Here is an 18,952-nt window from a genome sequence, read left to right as displayed (position 1 = left end):
CGTTATAACGTTTCTATTAATGACAGTTAGATATTCCTGTATTATATTATTATTTTACACATAGCTTACCTAAACTTCTTCCCACTCGTAAGACTGTCTCTAGTACGAAATCCCAATTTGGTAAAATTGAACAAATGATAGTAAAAATCGGTTTTTTTTCCTTTCGGGTAATTTGGTATGCCACATTGTTTCACTAGTCTCCACAAAGCTTGAGCATCAATTTGGATTGATTTTATCTGAACGGAATATATAGGCGCAATGGAAAAAAAGCGACATCCTATTTTATCAGTGTATTTAGCAGGAGTGAATGTGACATCTTATATTCTTGTTTTAACTGTATCAATAAAATTTTGAACTACTGATACTTGTTGAGGAGTAAGCTTGGCTAGTTTTTTTCCTGGGGCAAACGTCTTGTAGGAATTGATTGACTTCAGTGTTCTTCTCTTAAAGAATTAAAATTCTTTTTGCTCAAAACATCAGTGAATGGAAGCTCTCTGAATTTACAATACACATACACTTTGGAAGCGACTTTTGAGGGTACGTTTTCCATAATAAAAACTTTTTTTTGCACTTCTTGCGACAGAAAGTAGAACCACTTGAAAAACAGGTGAGGCTTTGAATAAAGCGTATCGGAATCACATTGATCTGGTTGGTATTTAGACCACATGCTTGCTATGCTTTCAGTGAATTCTTTATAGTAGTTACTGCATGGGACAGAAGATGGCCAAGATGGCTCTGAACCTTGTTTTTGTTTGTAAATGAAATATACCAAGGCTTTTCTGGAAGTCACTGAGAGCTCTTTACAACAGTTACTTGAATTGTTGTCAGACATCATATTCAGAAAGTACGCTATCGATCTTTGTTCGTGTGTCTCGTGAATGTGATTTCTAACCAGGACTTCGTATTGCTTACCAGCAATGGAAAGAATACTTGAATAGTTTATACTTTTTAAAGAGTCGCGGTCTACAGTTGTCAATTCACAGAAAAGAGTGAAGTATTCTTTGAGATAGTTTGGTGCTCTCTTTCCATTTCCAGTCATTGCCGCAAATATATTTGTGAATAAACTTTGTTCAATAATTGAAATAGCCTGACCATCATCGAGCAGTTTGATGAAGATGAAATTGGCAAAAAGAGATCTAACAAACAAAACTTTGGTGGTATAATCTGCTAGATCCTTGGTATGCTGAACAAGTTGTTGATTGTTACAAACATTAGGTAAGGATGTCTTGCTTACAAAGTTTTCAACCCTTTCATCAGGGCTGCAAACAGGTACTTTTGCTTTCTTGTTTGGGCACAAGTTATTCGTTGATCGCGCATGTGTTGTTAACCCACATGAGGAGCACTTGACTTCCTTTAGAGTCTTTTGCTCTGTTTTGAATTTTAAAAGTGCATTTTGCTTATCAATCTTTTGTTGTACCTTTTTCGAAAGCCCTGGTCTACTTGAGGAAGAAGAGGCACCTCTTGATTTACTGTGCTGGAATAATTCACTTCTTGAGTTGGTGCTACTGTACCTATACCAGAATAATGTTAAATATTGACTGATAATGAACAAGATTGAATACTTTACATTCATTTAGCTTTGCGCCTTTTGAAGGTCTCTCTGAGCTGAATGATGTAGAATGTCTTTTCATTTGAAGCAAAAAGAAGAGCAAAAAGTGAAAGAGATTATTGTTATTCATTTATCAAAATTCATTTAATCAATAAAATCACGTCCTTTTCTCAGGTCCAATAAACTTATGCTGTCGTAACATTTGGTATCGGCTTTAGCGTGTAATCAAACAACTCAGTGAATACAGTAACAGAAGATGATCTCTATTATAAATATAGCTTGAAGGATGTGTACTGCCTCTTCTTTAGGCTTTACTCACAAATATACTTTTATTCAACCAGTCAGATTGCGAATGGTGCTACGGTTGTTTTTTATGAGCTTCGGTTTAAATATTCCTATTTCAGTCTATAATACTAGCCGCTTCCAACTCGCTACGCTCTTTTTTGCACGTCGTCGTGCTGCCACAAGCTTAAGGGCTTCGCCCTTTATGATGAGTAAGGGCAAATGTTAATACGACTCTTTAAGCGAATGGCTAAATTTGAATTTTTGTGCGCCTAACAACATACTCCAACTCCTCTCTGCATGCTTATTTATTAATGCAATAGTGCTGCATACACGGTTTCATAAAATTGTTTATTCATAATAGAGAGCATATATTTTAATAATATTATTTATAAAGGTTTATGTGTTGAAAAGAATGGCATAGTTATAAAGCATTCATAACTGTGAGCATAAGTTTGTTTGGTGATCATAAAATGTGTTACATAGATGGATATATTAATATATTAGTGAAGTAATAACTCTGGGTAGACAACATTGTTGGCTGTATTTGAGCTTTCTGGTAGAAGGACTGAGATGCCAGAAAGAGAGGTAACTCTTGAAAGAGCGACATATAGCTGACCATGCATAAACGGCGGACGCCGCAAGCCAACTCCTGCATATTTAAGTGAATGCCCTTGTGATTTGTTAATTGTCATAGCAAAGCATAGCCTGACAGGAAATTGGTTTCTTGTTAGAATGAATGGCAAATCACATTCTTGCGTTGAGAGTGTAAACCGAGGTATAAGCTCTAATGAGCCATCCGGCTTATTGGCTAGGCGAACCTGAAGCATATAGCTGCCAATTCGTACGACAACCAGGCGAGCGCCATTGCATAAACCTTTTGCTGGGTCAATGTTTCTTAATAACACTACTGGTGCGCCAGCTTTGAGCTCAAGCTTAGATGGAGGCAAGCCGGTAGGGTTTAAACTGTGTAAACCATCGGCTTCATTAACACCAGCAGAGTCTGTAGACAGAAGTGTAACCTTTTCGCCAGCCATCTTATTGAGAACAATGTCGTTGATTCTTCCAACTGTGTCGTTTCTGGTAGTTAATATGGCCCTTTCACCAAAAAATTGACCATTGTTTATCGACATAGAGTTACTGATTTCTTCATCTTTATAGACTTTGCTGATAAATTCATACAGTTGTTTGGTCTGATAGATATAGCCAGGAAGTGTAATTGAATCATAAAACGTATGGTTATATGAAATGTCTGCTATAAATCTTGTACATAATATAATAATAGTTAGAGTGATGTGTTATAATAGTGTGTTAATGTGTGTTAATGTGTTAATATAAGTGTGTTATATGTTACGTGTTATAGAGTGACAGAGGAACAGAGTAATTAGAGTGATATTAGAATATATTTTTGAAATGGGGTGTCAATAGTGGCATGCTCTCTCGTGAATCCCTTTTTGTACAGTATTTTGAGTTCGGATTCAGACTTTTTTCTTTTTTGGACACGAAAAAAATAATAACGTTGGCGAAACAAAGACAAAGGATGTGGTTACCCGCCCAAGTTTTTTCAGTTGGTTAATGAACCGCAAGTAAAAAGAAATTCCCGTCCCTCATGTCTTCAAATCACAAAAAGCTTGAGCGCGACCTTCAAGGTATAAAGGAAATACAATGAAAATTTTATCTAATAATGTATAATATTGAAAATAAAACGCGGCCTGGAGGACTATAATCACATCCTTTGTCTTCGTTTCGCCAACGCTATTATTTTCAAAAATAGAAATCAAACTTTTTTCCTGGCCAATCAAAATATTCATAGTCCATTCAAATTTTTCGCCTACTAATCAAAGCTTGTCACCATTCAATTTTTTGAAGTGGCACAGGCGTTGTATTCAGCTTTAGTGCTATTGAAAAAAGGCAGTTAAGTCGATGACTTGCGAATTAAATTCTTTACTAAGAAGAGCTAAATATCATTAAACTAAGTTTGGGTAGAGAATCTATGGCTGCTATTCATATTATTGTCGTCACTGACATTATTTATGCTTATATTGTTATTGTTATACTAGTAGCTACTATAGTTGTTATTATAAGTTATTCTTATCAGATACGACAGAGGAAGGTAAAATAGAATGTATGCTCTACTGTAAGATTATACTCGAGTTATTATAATGATTATCTCATCAAACACGTCAACAGGTACAATAAATGTTTACTCCAAACTGAAGGCGACGTTTTATTGTTATGATATTTTATTTTCTGATTGGGTGATGGAACGGGTATATATAAATTAAACCTCTTTTACGGTGGTTGTAAGGGCTGAGTTTACAGTTGCGTTTACAGATGTTCCCTTTATTATTATTCAGTGTGACGTCTCTGCCAACATATCTAACCTCTGGAAAAGTCAGAATAACAAAGCGCATTATGAGAGATCCAAAAGTAATGGACCACATTACTGAGGTAATAACTAAAACTAGAAACGACTATTTCAAGGGTAATTGTAAATGGAGAGATGGGCCCCGTTCAGATATAGTTCTTGATCTTGAAACCCAAATCCTTTTCTTTAAAACTCCTTCCTATCATCCTGGAGACCTAGCATACGACAAACAATAAATTCAAGAGAAGGGCCATCAATTACTGTCTACAAGACAATTCAAGATACGATGTAGAGCCCATTATTCTGATCATATGTGTGGGAACACTTCGTAATAAAACAAAAAATAAAACAATCAGCACACAGTCGAAAGAGATAGTTTATAATGTTACCTTCTAGTGTCATGCTTTAGAAACGAAGCGATTGATTCAAGAAATGGTTGGATTGGCTAAAAGACCAAGGGCTTTGGGCTCACCTTGTACCAAACATAACGGCTTTATCCTGATGGAGTATGGCTCACGCTTTGCTGGATTCCCTTAAACCAATCAACCATTATACAGGTTGCTAAAGCAATTAAATAGAACCTGGTGTCATATAGTTAATTTAGCATATTATGAACAGGTCAAAATAAAAATAAATCAAAGGCGATTTTTAAGGGAGATTCTTGGCGCACTCCCAGATTTCAAAATAGTGACGTTGCATTCTCTTGGAGTAGTGTGCGAGGAGTGTGTGCTTTCTATTTCTGTTACATGATCCCGTAACTTTTTATGCTGATTCCATTAGTATAGAAATCATCACGAACGCGATGATCCTTATAGGCGTAAGCCACTGACAACATGTTAAATCAATTAAGGAAGTGTTATGTGTATTCAGACGCTTCAAAAACCCATTTTTTGTGAAATAAGATGGTATAAAACCGTTGTTAAACAGCTATTCATTTACTATTTTATATTCAGTCCAATTAAGCAAGTAGTGGCTCATAGGAGTAAGATATAAGAATATCAAGTGTGTCTATTTATCGTAAAATTGTTAATATATGCAGTTGTAGTTATAAATTAAAAAACTATGGAATAATCTCTAGCACAGAGAGTTGGATTTCTTTTGACGAGTGCTTTGTGATATGGGTTTAGAATTGGGATGGGGAATTTTACTGGCCTCCCAGTCTTTGTTCGAGCAGTTTCTATCAAATAGAAGTGATTGTGATCCAGTAAAATATTAATGACAGTGTAGTTAGTTGGCTCAGACGCAAGAGGTGCAAAAAAGCTGCTTGTTTTAAACGGTTTGCCATTAAATGAAGTCTTTGAAAAGATGGCAATACCGCGAACAAAAGCGTCAGCAGCGATCTGCGTACAGTCAGTAATGTTGAACCAATACTGGATTGGGCATGGCGATAGGTTACAAGATAAGCTTTTTTCAAAGATGTCACTATCCTCCACTCGATTTACATATAGTGTGTCCTTGTACTTCTTATATGTTTTAAGCATCTGCTCCTTTACCTCCTTCCAACTATTTTGATTGCCATAAATTGCCATACTAATGGCTCTGTATCCACAGTTCCCATCTGCGTCAGGACTATATATTTTAGCCACCTTCTCAAAGCCAACTCCAAAGTCTTGGCAAAAGCTATTTACAATACCAGCATGTTCATTGTTTTCATAGGTGATGCTAAAAGTGTAAGAAATTATCGATAAGTTTTCCTTTAACATACACTGTTAGATAGATATGAGACCTACCTCATCTTATTGCTGTTCTTGCTAAAAGCATTTGCTTCTGTGCATGCACTATTGGTCTTTGTAGCATAATATATTAGCAAGCAATGGCTTTGGATTTACGCTTTCTAACTTACATCTGCGATTTGTCGTTTTTCGACTGTTTTTAATTTACTACCAAAAATGAAAAAGTGAATATTCTGTGAGACTATCTGAAAAGTATTACTTACATTATAAGTTGTTTTTCTTTCAATATCTTTTTTTCAAGTTCAAGCTGTGATTTTTTATACTCTAGTTTTTCTAATTTTTCTTTTCTTCGCTGCTTTTCTTTTTCTATTTTCATTCTTTTTGCCTCTCTTTTCTTTTTATCTTCTTCATATATCTCCAAAGCAATTGCTAATCTTTTCGTGTTTGGCTTTCTTCCTTTATTATTTGCATTTGTAGGTGGCGATAATATGTTTTCTAGTTTGTACTTTGGTCCAAGTAGTTTTTCTTTTAGGTCAGTCAACTCTTTAAGAGCATCAATAAGATGCTGTTGACAAAACATGGCCCTTGTGATAGCTTGTATATCTGTCAAAGCATTATTAATGTATACATGCAAGTCTGGAATTAGTTGTTCTGAAAAACATTACACATTAGTAAACAACCAAAATCTGTAACATGTCCATTAAAAAACGAGAACGTAGAACGCCTTACCGTTTTCTGCTTGATAATCTACAGGCTGTGCATCATTATTTTCTTCTTTACATGCAGCAGTGTCTGTTTCTTCAGGTGCATCTTCAATTTTTTCAAATTCATCTCCTTTTTCTTCGTTTTCTTCTTTATCGATATCTTCATCTTCTTTTTCATCTATCTTTTCATCATTCTCTTGTACTATTTCAATGCACTCTTCGTTTGCTAATTTTTTTTTTCTTCAGCTTCGACATCATCTTCTAAAATCAGAGTTAATGGCGTTAATTTTATAGTACATAAGTTTATTACCGTGATTAATCCACCATCGGCGATTGACTACGCTTAATGGTATAATATCATATTGGGACAAGATATGGAAGCATGGAATTTTGAAGTTCACAATACAGGCACAAGAGTCGCAGGTGTTTCTTTGCTGGCTAGATGGCTTTGTTCTGCCATATTCAACTTCCTTTCTGATTCTGTCTATCGCGAATCTTGTTATTTTAAATTCAAGTTGTTTAAACTTATATTCGGTTGATTTATCATACAAGCTTGCTTGTTTTCCAAGCATTTCAACTTGAGCTTGCCTTCTTCGTTTCTCCCTCTATTTATTTCAAGAAATTATCAATAGACCTGTATTTATCATGGTCTGCATATTTTCGTACCATTGCTGAATACCAAAAGCCTATCTTCGCAGTTATGGTGGATATCTTACCGGAAGAAACTTTTCCTAATGCAGTTTTTATTGCTGCATGGGCACTTTCTACTCTATTTGTAGATCTATTGCCAAGATGCGCATACCTGTTGGCATAGTGGCCAACCCAATGCTCACGCTCTTTCAACGTGCTTGATAAAAAAAAAAAGCATTACTATTTGCCCTCATTGTTTACCAATAGCTTTGATGTAAAGACTAACCTCTCCAAGTATTCTATGCCACTTGATCCCTTATCTTTGCAGTGGCCGGGAGCTTTTAAAAACTTCTTAAAGTTTTCAATGCTTTCATTCGTGTCTTTTTGAGCCTTGCAGAAAACAATTTTCTGGAATGCTTCCTCCAGTTGCAGCTCTAGAACTGTCCTATGGGCAGGGAATTCAGGCGTGAGCGAAGTTCCAATGTTGGTGATGAAGTTTCGTTTAAGATGAATGTAGCAGAGCAAGCTACCTGAAAAAGGAAACGCCGCTTTGATCACGTTACGAATAGCCTTGTCATTATCAGTAACGAATACTTCAGGATAATCGTTCTGGTAATTTGGCCAAATAGGCTCCCTTAACTGTTCGAAAACCCAGGTATACGTGGTCTCTGGTTCGTTACTCACTCACGCACATGCAATTGGAAACGTTTGCAGGCTTTCTCTACCAGAGTCAGTGCTTGTAACGTTTGATGTACCTACAATGTTGACAAAAGTCAACTTATGAACGTTTGCTTTGTATGTTGCATCCACTATGACAGATTCTGGCACCACTCTTGCTTCTTTGGTTGCTTCTTCATGAGTGAAAAATACTGAACAAATACGATTCTGTGAATCTACGGTGAATCGTACAAGGTAATTCTTCTCTTGAAGACTAGAGATGAAGGCGTATATTTCTTTGGATGATTCGCTCTTGAAAAAAATGTCTTTTATATTGTAAATATCCTTCTTCAAGACGTTATCTATGTCGTAGAACAATGTCTGCTTAAGGACTGACATTGAGATAAACGATTGTAATCAGTATGAATAGAGTGAATTCATACATTATAAGATTACGTGTACACACTTTTAGTGATAAGTCAAATTAAATAGAATCTCTCATTTAAATATGGATCATTACCTCTTTATATAAAAGGATATACTTCTTTAATTGTATGTTCCTTCTGTCTTTGTCTCAGAATAAAGAATAGTCTCAAAGAGTACTTCTCTTGTCTTTGTCGTGCGTCTTATAAACCATTACATAACAATCTATGCCATTCAAGAGCAATATCTGGATTGTACAAAATTAACAAAAAGAGCATTAATATATATTTTAAATAACTCACTTGCATGACCGTGTCTACTGGGTTTGGCGTAGGTAACGAAAGAGTTCGCATAATGAGATCCATTACCTCTTGAGATTGCTTTCTATGGATTGCGTAGATTGTACGGCATGAAGAAATAGGATGGTTATGCTTACCGCATGATCCAGAGACCCTCAGTCCGCCAGAAGGGGAAGCAGCAAGCTTGATAAAGCATTGGCACTCGTTCCTTTGGGTATCCCTGGTAACCATCTTTTTATTTAAGCCGTCTTCTTCAAAGTCACAAGGAGCGGCATCATTTGGTTGCTCATCTTCAGTTGCTACCTTTTTTCCTGGTTTATATTTACCAAAATGCTTGCAAGCCAAAGCAAGGTAGGATTTCTTTGCATTGGAGCGGACAGTAACAAGAACAACGTTCCATTTTTTACCAAAATCCGCGGCACCGCTGCGAGCTTCAGCAATGCTGGCATACTCACAATCTACACCAAATCTTTCAGAGAATTCAACATTCATATCTTTAAAGCTGTCTTGAACCAAGTTCACAATGTTGTTGTCGACGGCGTTGGAATTCATAGCTTAGGTTATATCTTGTAAATTAGATAAAAGAAAAGGAACAAGGGTAGCAAGTTTTTCCTTTATTATAATTAGTGTAATTAAAAACCAGCTTCTTCGAGCTTCAAAAGATATAATAGCTGCTATACTGCTCTTTTATGGTATACTCAAGGCGCATGAACAGTTCTGAATTTAAACATCCGAATCAGGAACAATGAATGGTCAAGCCTAAACACGCGCACTCCTCGCGCACTACTCCAAGAGAATGCAACGTCACTAATTTCGAGAATTAAAGTTGAACAAAAAAAAAATGCAACGTCACTATTTTGAAATCTGGGAGTGCGCCAAGAATCTCCCTTGCGTAAATACTTTTTTTTAATATGCATCAATCATTTTTTTCATACACGTCATAATCTTATCCTCTTTCTGAAACTTCTTTTTAATAAAACAGTAAATAAGAAATACAAAAAATAATAAAGATATTCGTTTAAAAGAGCAAATCAAGTTTTATCTAATTCATTTTTAAACGTGTTTAATACTGAGAGGGTAAATGAACTACGAGTCCTAAAATTGAGACACAGATATAACATTACATATCCATGGCAAATTGAGAAAAGGAAGAATAGATGAGAAGCGAAAGAGTTAGTTTCTGGCATATTCATTTGTCAAATTGAGTTTTACCCAAAGTAATAAAGCTGACGGCTTTATGCCTGTCTACGTTTCTTTTGCGGAAAGTGAGCGGCAAGATCTTCAAATTTGTCAGTATCTGACTGACTTTTTCTTGGGTTAAATTCAGGGAAGGGTACACCAAAAAGGAGAGTGAACAAACCAGCCAAGGCAATCGCAGTGGCACTAACCGTGTCTCGGACGCGGGTTGCCTTCCCAGCACAGACTGATTGGCATTTTGGGCTCGTGCAAACAAAGCTACCTTTTACTTGTTTAGGCTTAACTGTATTGTTTTTCCTTGTACCAGACGGTAAGGGTTGAGTAGCTTTTTGAAACAAAACAAGCAGGTTTGTGATGTATTATGCTCATTTGTTATGCATACAGTCGTGTACAGACTATCCTTGTTCGACTTCCAGTTGCCACCATACTTTAGGAAACCTTTAATCTTGGAGCCAATGCACAGACCTCTGTCACCGACAAACATGATCAGAAGACACTTTTTTGAAGTATTTTGTGATTGTTTGCACATGGATCTCTCATTTGAACAAAGACGGGCAATAAACTTTCTTTTCTGCAGCTCGTATGTTCTCTGACGTCGTACTCGAGCGTTTGAATAGTAAAAGTTTCTGAGTTCGTCACAATGCTGCTTCATTATGGAGAGCAAATTATCTTCTATCAGAATAATGCTTCCTAAGCTGCCGTTGCAGAATATCAACTTCTGCCTGCAATATTATTGATCTATCTGAAACCTCACGCTGGCAATCATCTATCTTTCTTTTCCTACTTCTTTCTTGCTGAGATGATCTTATAGTACCAGCAGGTGCTTCATTCAGCAAATAACCATTGATCCTAACAGTTTTAAGCCCACGCAAAGCATACATCTATGTGCAAATTTTAAGCCATAGCTGTTACATAAAGTATTGATTTCCTCAAGATCAAAAATAAATACAGAAACAGCATTCTTTGATTCAGTGGCAATTGAGCGTATAGTGATAGGGCTGCCTTCAGTGTTTATAAACTCCTTTTTTTTTTTTTAGCTCTGTTGGTCTTCTTCCTTGAGCAAAGCAAAGCGAATAGTGAAGGGGCATCTACTTTTAAAGCAAGAAAATTACGTGCTGTGATTAATGGCGTCAATATTACAGCAAACCTACTGTATCCACAGCTTCGAAGGAGGTCATCGGCCATAAAAAAAAAACGGCAACTGGTAAATGATATGATGTTGCCTGTTCCCAGGTGGTAGATGTGGCATTAAAAAATTTGTTATTAGCACATAAGCATCCAACTCTGCAGCTGTGATCTCCAGAAGTGCGCTCTTAAAATGCTGGCGGCAGCAGTTCTATCAAATTACTTTAAATATTATTTGCCTTATAGTTGATTTTAGACGGTTTAACCGTCTTCTAGTAATGTCAGCTTTCTGCTCGATGCTCTCATCTTCTAATATCGTTAGCTGCTGGGCCGCGGCAGGATTGGTATCAGCTTCTATGTCTAAAGACACTTTATTGTCAGCATCAGTCGCATCGCTTGTTTGAGCAGTCTGATTGACCATGGTAAGCTAAAATGCATATACTCTCTGTAAGTGGCTTTTCAATTAAAGCGTCAGGTTATCAAACTTGCATCAATTGATAAAGCTTGTATAGATGTATTTATACGCTTATCGCAGTTCATAGCCTTTGTTTTCCATTTACGCCTGCTTGCTGCGTCTTCCTGTGCATTTTGAAGGTACTTGTTTTGTTTTTCCTCTCATTCTTTATCATATTTCTTCTTGTATAATACAACTTTCTAGTTGTTTTGATATTGCCTTGCGCGGCAATCTCCTGTAACAGCAAGCTTCCATCTGGCTGGGGAGCTTACTACAGAAAAGAATGGGCTGTCTACTTTTCGATGGCGCTTCTTTGAATGAAGCTTGGACATAATTATATTTTAAAATTGGAAAAAAAAAATGCTTCTCTGATATACTTTGTAGGATACTTTTGAATTTTATCAGTAAAATTGTTCTTGTTATAAACAAGATAATACATACGTAGAAATTTAAGTATAATGAATATATCTTTTGAGAGCGAAAGAAAAAGGAGGAAGCCCATAATATCACTAAATAGTCTTTTGGTACCATTTCCTAAACGCACCAAAACAAGGAAATAAGAACTATGTGGAAGGCTGGCACTCCTTTGTGGTACCAGAACAACCTATTAAGTTGTAAGTCTTTCCTTTGTACCAAAAAAATAATAGTAATAACAACGAAATACCCAAATTCAACCATTGCAAAGACGACATCTTATAATCAGGGCAATTCATAATTGTTTGTAAGGTTCAGTCAATATGCTGCCAACAACCATACTAACCAGACCTTTTTTCATACATTTACTTAAATTTTTTGTATTATATATTATTGTGCTATGGTTATATTTTATTGTATAAGCATTAGAGATAATACATATTATATAGATTTTCTTTTAATATTTGGTGTTAATTATTGTTGTTGTTAGGCTCTTTCATTGCTGGCCTTAACTTATCAAGAAAGGCACCCATTCAAAAGTGATGGTTGACATCAAAGCAATGCATTCTGATATTCCTTGATTTTCCAGTAAAAATACTAATAAGAGAAAGCATAGGATAAGGATATGACTTACAGTAGTTTCAAAGACATCTGATGTTGAATTAAAAGTGTACCTTTCTTTTATAGTTTTGTTTTGAAGCCTTGGTGCCTTGATTTCGTTAATTACTATATTAAGAGAATAAGCCAGATCTCATCTTATTGGATAAACCATCTTCTAAATGCTATGAGCTACAGATGAGTCTGAAGGCTCATATATTGTATAGTGTTCTCTGAGAGGTTACCCTTTCTCGCTGTTCAAGATCGACAATTCTTTCTTTCTTCTTCCAAACTTTGTTCATAATCATGCGTAATCTGCTACTGCATTGAAATGTAATATTCGTTCTAGAATAAACAACAATAGAGGATCATGATATTCCTTTGTGCAAGCTATTTCTTTATTTTTTATAGACATCACAGGCAATGTTGCTCTCTCTGTTTATAGAAACATATAAGCCTAAATTTTACAGTTTTCCTTGCTTCAATGTCTTTTTAAAGATCACAAGAGAATATATTGATTTCTACATTATTTAAAAGTTTAGAAGCCATCCAGCAGCTCCATAAGTTCAGTGCCATCTCCATAAATAGTATCAAACTCATCTTCACTAAAATCCTGAATGGGATCTTGATTGATTGTTTGTGATTCAGATGTATCTTTGTTGGCATTGTAAAGCGATGTTATTTTTAAGTCAAGTTCTAATTCAAATAATGTAAGAAAGTCCTATACCAGCACTATGTAATCTGTTCAAACCTTTATTCCTGTTCGCCTCCGCCATATATTGCACCTCAGAAAAGCTAGGCTTATTTAACGGTCTTAAATTGCCGCCAACCTTTCCTTTCCTGGTAATCATTATCCCATGCATGGATATCAAACATCTGCAGGCACTCAGAATATTGTTCTGCCAATCATCCTTTGAACGCATTAGATCAGCCTCGCACAGACTTTCTAATGCCTCTGCGCATGCTTCACTGTCATCAAGGAACATTGGACAGTTTTCATGCAAGTAAGAGATAAATAAATCATTATCTACAGGAAGTCTGCCTAAAATATCCTGTCATTCATCCAAGTTAGTATTCTTCTATCAGGTAATCTCTTAGCGTCTTACCTCTGGTTTTGATTCATAATATCCATTCATATCCCTCTTTGCATAAAGTACCTTTCCTACTGCATGGAATAAAGACAAAGATCCAGTCGTTCTGCAGAAGAGACTAGCATCGTCATCTCTTCTTCTTTTTATTCCCAAGTATTTATTATTATCCTTGCTTGTAGAGTAAAATTGGAGCATATTAATTGCTGCTCGAATATCACCATTGCTTAGCTCTGACAGTTCATCTAATTGATCCTTTCCGATCTGAACATTTGCCTTTAATGCTGTTTTACTTAAAACCTTTTTTATTGCTGGTTTTGTAATTGGCAGGAACCTGTTGAACAAAATAGATGAGATGATAATTTTGGAGAATATGCTTATATCATACTCAATTGTCTGTAGTCGTTGATCAATGGATAATCCAGGCGGAATGAGATCTCGTATATTAACCAACCGTGTATCATAACTCCTTTGAACTGACTCAGTCGATAGCCAAACATCTGACACAATAAAGACAAGCAAAAATGGCACTGGGCTGTTGAGGCAGGTTTGTAGGATGGAATGAAATTGGTTCCTTACGGAATTAGTTGTAAGATCGGGCATGTCGTCAACCAAGATTATTTTCTTGTTGTATTGTTCGTCAAATGTAGATTGATGTATTGATTGATGCAAGAATTGTCTAAAGCGCTCCATGGGTGAATCTATGAAATGAATTAGTCATAACAAAAACACTCAATGTATATCCTACTTGAATGCTGGGTATTATAAGCTCTATTGTCGTCGTACGCCCATCGACTAGGTAACCATTCGATAAGTTTATAGCCATCTGATTTGGAAATGAGTCGTATGAGTGTACTCTTGCCACAACCAGATGGGCCAGTTAACATGAGTATTTTGACAGGTCCCTTTTGCTTTCCGATTGATGAGTTATTTATGGCCATTCTGACTTCCTTGATCCTTGCAGATCTAATCGCCAAGTCATTCTAAATCTAAGTAAGTAGTCAAAATCTAGATTACACAAAAAAACATTTACTTCGTGCTTTGGAGCATAAAGATCAGTCCAAAGACTATCATTATTGGTTTCAAGTAAGTCTATTCATGCGTCAATGCAATACATTAACTACGGTAAACAAGTTTAACTTACGTGAGCCCATAAAATCTGAAGCAAGATCACAAAGTGCACTTCTTTTCTGTTGAGTAGAATAAGACGGCAGAACGAATTTCTGTGGGTGTGTCTTTATGTTAGTTTGACTTTTTGCGTATATGATAATCCTTTTTCATACTGGACTGTTCTGTAAGCTCATTAAATAGCATGCATAAAATGCAGAAAAGGTGACAAGTTACTAGATTCGAAATTTGTGACCTTTTGTCCACTTAGGGAAAAAATAGCAACCTTGACGAAAAGACGACCTTGGATGTGGTTATTGTTGGAATAAATAACTTTTTAGAATAACCAAGAGGGAATGTTATTATGTCTCAATTTAACAGATAGACGTGATTTAAGATATATACCAGGGAAGGTAAGGTTGACCTTATTAAGATATGATAAATATGTCATCTACCAAATATACAAGCTCCACTTTCTAAAATTTATCTTTCTTTCTCTAAGACCCTTGATAAAGATGCCACGTCTTTTCAGAATCGCCATTGATGGGCCTGCAGCTTCTGGAAAAAGTAAGATATGAATAGTTAATACAAGAAATTAATCACGTTTCCTACTCTTAATCTATAGGTACCACAGCTAAACTATTAGCCAGTAGATTAGGGTTTACTTATATTGACTCTGGAGCCATGTTTCGGGCTGTAAGCAATACACATCAAATGACACATTCCTTGCTTTTTGACCAACATGAAGCACTTTATAAATATATAGATTACATTGAAATGCCAGCAAAACAACATTAATCCCACTGATCCACTCAATCAAGATCAAGTTGCACAGATTGCAAAGAACTCGCACATTTGTTTTCCTTCATTAGGCCAGATCGAACTAGACGGACACAATGTGAGCCACCTTATTCGCACTTCCAACATCACAAGAAATATTAATCTGGTTGCAGCAAATCCTCAAGTACGAAGTGCACTTGCAGAATATCAGCGTGCGATTGCAAGTGGACAAGTGCCAGAATCTATCTCTGAAGGATTTGAACATAAAGGTCAACGCATCAAGGGCGTTGTCATGGATGGAAGGGATATCGGAACGGTCATTCTTCCCGATGCAGAACTCAAAGTGTTCATCGAGGCTGATGTCTGGGTGCGTGCCCAAAGACGATTCGAAGAATTAAAGAACAGACAGGGAAACTCATTGAAGGAAACTCTGGATGATGTTAAACTTGACCTCGAAGCTCGAGATTTAGCTGATCGCACACGCAATATTTCGCCATTAAAAAAGGCAGGGGATGCGCTCGTATTGGATACAAGTAGTTTATCGATAGAAAAACAAGTAGGAATCATTCAAAATTGGGTCTATCAAAGGATTTCACAATAAATACACATATCCATTTTCAATGATTATGCATAATATTAAGTGTGGTGGGAATAAGCATACCAGCAAGAGTAATTAGTAGTTGTGTCGGTCGATTGACTTCGTTAGGCTTTGAATGTGATACCTCCTGTAATGCGTGCATGGCAACGAACAAGAACGTTCCGCCTGAAAATACCAGCAAAAGGCCAGAGAAGTACTCTATATCGGTCGATGTCACATTGGATGAAAATAAGCCCACTAAGAGATAGGTCAATATGGACCCTGTCGGTGCAGCCAGAGCAAATAGGATTAAATATTTTTGAATACTTGTCTTGGTTAATCCGCTGTTGAGTAGTAAAGAGGTCAATCCGAATGCGGCTGGCGCCTTATGCAGAATAATAGCTAAAAACACAATTACTGATAGCTCTGGGCGCGTCACACTAGCACCGAGAGCAATGCCATCTGCAGCGGCGTGGATTAGCAATCCCGTGACAGATGCTGTCGACATGTCATGACGATGCTGTTCTGAATCCCTTTCTCTTTCTCTTTCTCCAGATATTACTTCTAACTCTGAGTATTCTTGACCGTTCATTGAAGGCTTTGTCTTTTGAGAGCTTAGTTGATCAATGATGAACATGAGCGCAAATCCTACAATCAAGGCTATGCCCATTGCAGCGTGTCCATCGCCTTCTCCACTTGGATCACGTTTCTGTAGATGCTGTTGTCCAGTATTGTTGACTTGTAATGTACTCTTATATATCGCTTCAGTGCCTTCAGGGATGACAACCACCAAGCATGTGCCTATTAACATTCCTCCGCCAAAAGAACTCAGTAAGTGTACTTTCTTTTGAGATAGCTGAACAGCAAGTGGAAGTGACCCAGCAATGTAACTACCAATAAACATGACAGCACTCAAGATGATTAACCATGACAGTGGTTCCATCTAAAATGAACAAAGAAAGGAGAAAGAAAAAGAGATTAAAGTCCAGCCTAGTTATAATTATGCCGCATTTTTGCAATTTTTATAATACAATTTATACGAAAAACGACAGGTCAGCACGACATCTCTTTCTGGAAATAGTGTGTTTTAAGAATGATATTTAGATAAAAGCCTAAGCCACTCTTGCGAGCAAAGGCCGTACTCTATACGGCGATGTGAATTCGAAAGATAGCACAACCGTAATAATTCTTTCAGCGATATTTTGCTGGCTTCAACGACATATATAAAACCACTATATAAAAGCTTAATCCTTAAATAACTTGGAGCTTTTTTATTTTTCACTTGAACAGTAAGCTACCCTTTGATTGCTCTCCAAATGGTGTTTAAGAAGATGTTGTTCAAGAATAAGTACACATTTGATATGATTAATTATAGGTTCTTTTTTGGAGCCTTGTCAATAAGGCAAGAGTTAGTGGTTAAACTAGGGTGATGTTAAAGCAATAGTCGATCTTGTTTAAATTAAATTACCTTTTTCTTTTGTAAGCTGTCTAGAAATTTTCAACTTTAGTTGCATGTTTTGCTATGAAAGTCTACTACAAAGCCAACCAATGAGGAATGAAGACTGATGCTCTCCTTAATATAACTTCCTTAAAATAATTCATGCAACCAAGGAATTTTTTTGTTTTCAACTCAGGAACGCTTTCAAAGTCACAATGTAAACAAACCAAAAACTATAAAAGGAGGCTCTTATTCCAATCTTTTTTTTTCTCTACACTCGAACTCTATAATTTGCCCAATTCCGAGATTGAAGAAATGTTCCTAGAACATTGCCGGATGTTGAAGTGTCGGGCAGCTGGCCTTTCCCGCTTCGGAGGGAGAGCAAAGGTTTTTATTTTTCTTCTCTAAGCAATATGCATTTTTTATTATTAGAATTGATTTAAATAAAAAAAACTAAATTTTGGGTATACTTTTCAAAGAAATTTGAGCGAATTTTTTGCTTTCATTTATTATTGGGACAGTGTATTATTGTTATTCAATGAATAAATGCCTAAAGTCTAGTCCAATGCGCCCAAGAGATATGGAACAGTATTCAAGTTGGGTCAATAAAGAATTTTTAGTGGCCTCATCTTCTATTAATGGTAGATATTCATTTAACGTTGACCGAATGAACCCAATAAGATGCACCATATAATCAGATAGCAGTGGCCCTTGCTCATGCGGAAAGATCCAGATATACTGCGTGCCAATTTCAAACATCTGCTCTCGCAGCACATCAATAAATCGTTTCATATATTCTAAACTGTCTCTACTTCTCTGCTTTGGATCCTCAGGCATCTCTCGCTTTATCCGTGACAGTCTTTGCTGCAAGTGGTCATGCCTACAACGTAAAAATACCATTCTGAGTTCATTTTCTGATTCAAACACGTCCATACGTCGAAGAAAACCGATGGCGTTCATTGCTGCTGCCAGTCTAATAGGTTTTCGCAAGTGTGAGATCAACTGTACCAACATGAGGTCAAAGCATGCCTGTACTTGCTGTTGAATGCTCGATATAACCGAAAGCGGGTATCTGACTGATAACAGACGAACATGAGAGGCCAAGTCCATAACCTCTGAGTAGTAGCCGTTCCAAACACAGGTTTCCATAAGCTGAGGAATCTCTAGTAGTTCCGTTAGGACATCTTCATGATCTAGAACGCAGCTGATTTTATGTTGTTCTTCCTTGATTGATTTTGAATCTTGCTTAAACGTGTTGCAAGCTGCTTCTAGTTCATCTGCACATTTTTGAAATCCGTTTAAATCGTCATCAAGTTCACCAAGCAAGCTTGATATCTGTTTAGTGCACGCTTGTGAGTCTAGGAATGAAGGGTAATTGCGAAAGACAAGACGTTGCGCATTCTGCTTTGCCTTTTCTTGTTCTTCTTTCAATTGAGCAGATTCTTGTTGTAGTTCTGATAAGGACAATGTTGTCAACATTTCAATGTAATCGTGAGCCTTTTTGGCCTTGATGTCGTCGTTGTCTCCTAATAGTAGAGAAATTAAATCGGTATGGCCATCTATAGACATGACAAAGAAAGTTAAAAGGCG

General features: G+C 36.6%; 9 protein-coding genes across 9 annotated transcripts; 1 reads left to right on the top strand and 8 right to left on the bottom strand.

Moving 5' to 3' along the window:
• Positions 1–147: 147 nt before the first annotated feature.
• Positions 148–1,741, bottom strand: RHIMIDRAFT_274939 (uncharacterized protein). The gene is made up of 9 exons (XM_023612509.1): positions 1,568–1,741; positions 1,459–1,511; positions 1,296–1,417; positions 893–1,259; positions 849–871; positions 805–812; positions 706–774; positions 560–672; positions 148–528 (listed from the first exon to the last, which is right to left on the bottom strand). Exons 1-9 carry the CDS (start codon positions 1,629–1,631, stop codon positions 469–471), a joined length of 879 nt encoding a protein of 292 aa, XP_023461074.1. The 5' UTR covers positions 1,632–1,741; the 3' UTR covers positions 148–468.
• Positions 1,742–5,161: 3,420 nt separating this feature from the next.
• Positions 5,162–6,135, bottom strand: RHIMIDRAFT_274934 (uncharacterized protein; the record flags this gene model as incomplete). Its single annotated transcript, XM_023612508.1, has 4 exons — positions 6,043–6,135; positions 5,930–5,985; positions 5,245–5,861; positions 5,162–5,181 (listed from the first exon to the last, which is right to left on the bottom strand). Coding segments are annotated over exons 2-3 (523 nt in total), but the record flags the coding sequence as incomplete, so codon positions are not given.
• Positions 6,136–8,455: 2,320 nt separating this feature from the next.
• RHIMIDRAFT_242732 (uncharacterized protein) lies at positions 8,456–9,137 on the bottom strand (the record flags this gene model as incomplete). The annotated part of the gene is made up of 2 exons (XM_023609833.1): positions 8,456–8,533; positions 8,589–9,137. The coding sequence occupies 2 exons, from the start codon at positions 9,135–9,137 to the stop codon at positions 8,456–8,458; spliced, it is 627 nt and encodes a 208-aa protein (XP_023461072.1).
• Positions 9,138–9,822: 685 nt separating this feature from the next.
• On the bottom strand, positions 9,823–10,814 carry RHIMIDRAFT_274927 (uncharacterized protein). The gene has a single exon (XM_023612507.1). The coding sequence runs from the start codon at positions 10,432–10,434 to the stop codon at positions 10,048–10,050; it is 387 nt and encodes a 128-aa protein (XP_023461071.1). The 5' UTR covers positions 10,435–10,814; the 3' UTR covers positions 9,823–10,047.
• Positions 10,815–10,899: 85 nt separating this feature from the next.
• Positions 10,900–11,691, bottom strand: RHIMIDRAFT_274924 (uncharacterized protein). The gene has a single exon (XM_023612506.1). It carries the CDS (start codon positions 11,326–11,328, stop codon positions 11,122–11,124), a length of 207 nt encoding a protein of 68 aa, XP_023461070.1. The 5' UTR covers positions 11,329–11,691; the 3' UTR covers positions 10,900–11,121.
• Positions 11,692–12,748: 1,057 nt separating this feature from the next.
• RHIMIDRAFT_274914 (P-loop containing nucleoside triphosphate hydrolase protein) lies at positions 12,749–14,785 on the bottom strand. The gene is made up of 8 exons (XM_023612505.1): positions 14,744–14,785; positions 14,605–14,683; positions 14,494–14,552; positions 14,209–14,443; positions 13,849–14,161; positions 13,479–13,794; positions 13,124–13,424; positions 12,749–13,068 (listed from the first exon to the last, which is right to left on the bottom strand). Exons 1-8 carry the CDS (start codon positions 14,762–14,764, stop codon positions 12,911–12,913), a joined length of 1,482 nt encoding a protein of 493 aa, XP_023461069.1. The 5' UTR covers positions 14,765–14,785; the 3' UTR covers positions 12,749–12,910.
• Positions 14,786–15,082: 297 nt separating this feature from the next.
• RHIMIDRAFT_209418 (cytidylate kinase) lies at positions 15,083–15,948 on the top strand (the record flags this gene model as incomplete). The annotated part of the gene is made up of 4 exons (XM_023607137.1): positions 15,083–15,134; positions 15,193–15,263; positions 15,334–15,571; positions 15,617–15,948. 4 exons carry the CDS (start codon positions 15,083–15,085, stop codon positions 15,946–15,948), a joined length of 693 nt encoding a protein of 230 aa, XP_023461068.1.
• Positions 15,949–15,956: 8 nt separating this feature from the next.
• On the bottom strand, positions 15,957–16,886 carry RHIMIDRAFT_100339 (Zinc/iron permease). Its single transcript, XM_023605101.1, has one exon. The coding sequence runs from the start codon at positions 16,865–16,867 to the stop codon at positions 15,965–15,967; it is 903 nt and encodes a 300-aa protein (XP_023461067.1). The 5' UTR covers positions 16,868–16,886; the 3' UTR covers positions 15,957–15,964.
• An 869-nt stretch (positions 16,887–17,755) lies between these two features.
• On the bottom strand, positions 17,756–18,946 carry RHIMIDRAFT_274912 (Dor1-like protein). Its single transcript, XM_023612504.1, has one exon. The coding sequence runs from the start codon at positions 18,929–18,931 to the stop codon at positions 17,894–17,896; it is 1,038 nt and encodes a 345-aa protein (XP_023461066.1). The 5' UTR covers positions 18,932–18,946; the 3' UTR covers positions 17,756–17,893.
• Positions 18,947–18,952: the final 6 nt, after the last annotated feature.

Source organism: Rhizopus microsporus, assembly GCF_002708625.1.
Source record: "Rhizopus microsporus ATCC 52813 unplaced genomic scaffold scaffold_37, whole genome shotgun sequence".
Lineage (NCBI taxonomy): Eukaryota > Fungi > Mucoromycota > Mucoromycetes > Mucorales > Rhizopodaceae > Rhizopus > Rhizopus microsporus.
This window is presented reverse-complemented; position numbering and strand designations above follow the sequence as displayed.

Coding starts and splice junctions, on each gene's coding strand:
- RHIMIDRAFT_274939 (XM_023612509.1), bottom strand. CDS start 1,631: ATGAAAAGACATTCTACATCATTCAGCTCAGAGAGACCTTCAAAAGGC. Junction 1,260..1,295: donor GCGCGATCAACGAATAACTT/GTGCCCAAACAA, acceptor ACCTGTTTGCAG/CCCTGATGAAAGGGTTGAAA. Junction 673..705: donor GCCATCTTCTGTCCCATGCA/GTAACTACTATA, acceptor CTGAAAGCATAG/CAAGCATGTGGTCTAAATAC.
- RHIMIDRAFT_274927 (XM_023612507.1), bottom strand. CDS start 10,434: ATGAAGCAGCATTGTGACGAACTCAGAAACTTTTACTATTCAAACGCT.
- RHIMIDRAFT_274924 (XM_023612506.1), bottom strand. CDS start 11,328: ATGGTCAATCAGACTGCTCAAACAAGCGATGCGACTGATGCTGACAAT.
- RHIMIDRAFT_274914 (XM_023612505.1), bottom strand. CDS start 14,764: ATGAGCTTACAGAACAGTCCA. Junction 14,444..14,493: donor TTTATGCTCCAAAGCACGAA/GTAAATGTTTTT, acceptor ACTTAGATTTAG/AATGACTTGGCGATTAGATC. Junction 13,069..13,123: donor GGAGGCGAACAGGAATAAAG/GTTTGAACAGAT, acceptor TATTTGAATTAG/AACTTGACTTAAAAATAACA.
- RHIMIDRAFT_100339 (XM_023605101.1), bottom strand. CDS start 16,867: ATGGAACCACTGTCATGGTTAATCATCTTGAGTGCTGTCATGTTTATT.
- RHIMIDRAFT_274912 (XM_023612504.1), bottom strand. CDS start 18,931: ATGTCTATAGATGGCCATACCGATTTAATTTCTCTACTATTAGGAGAC.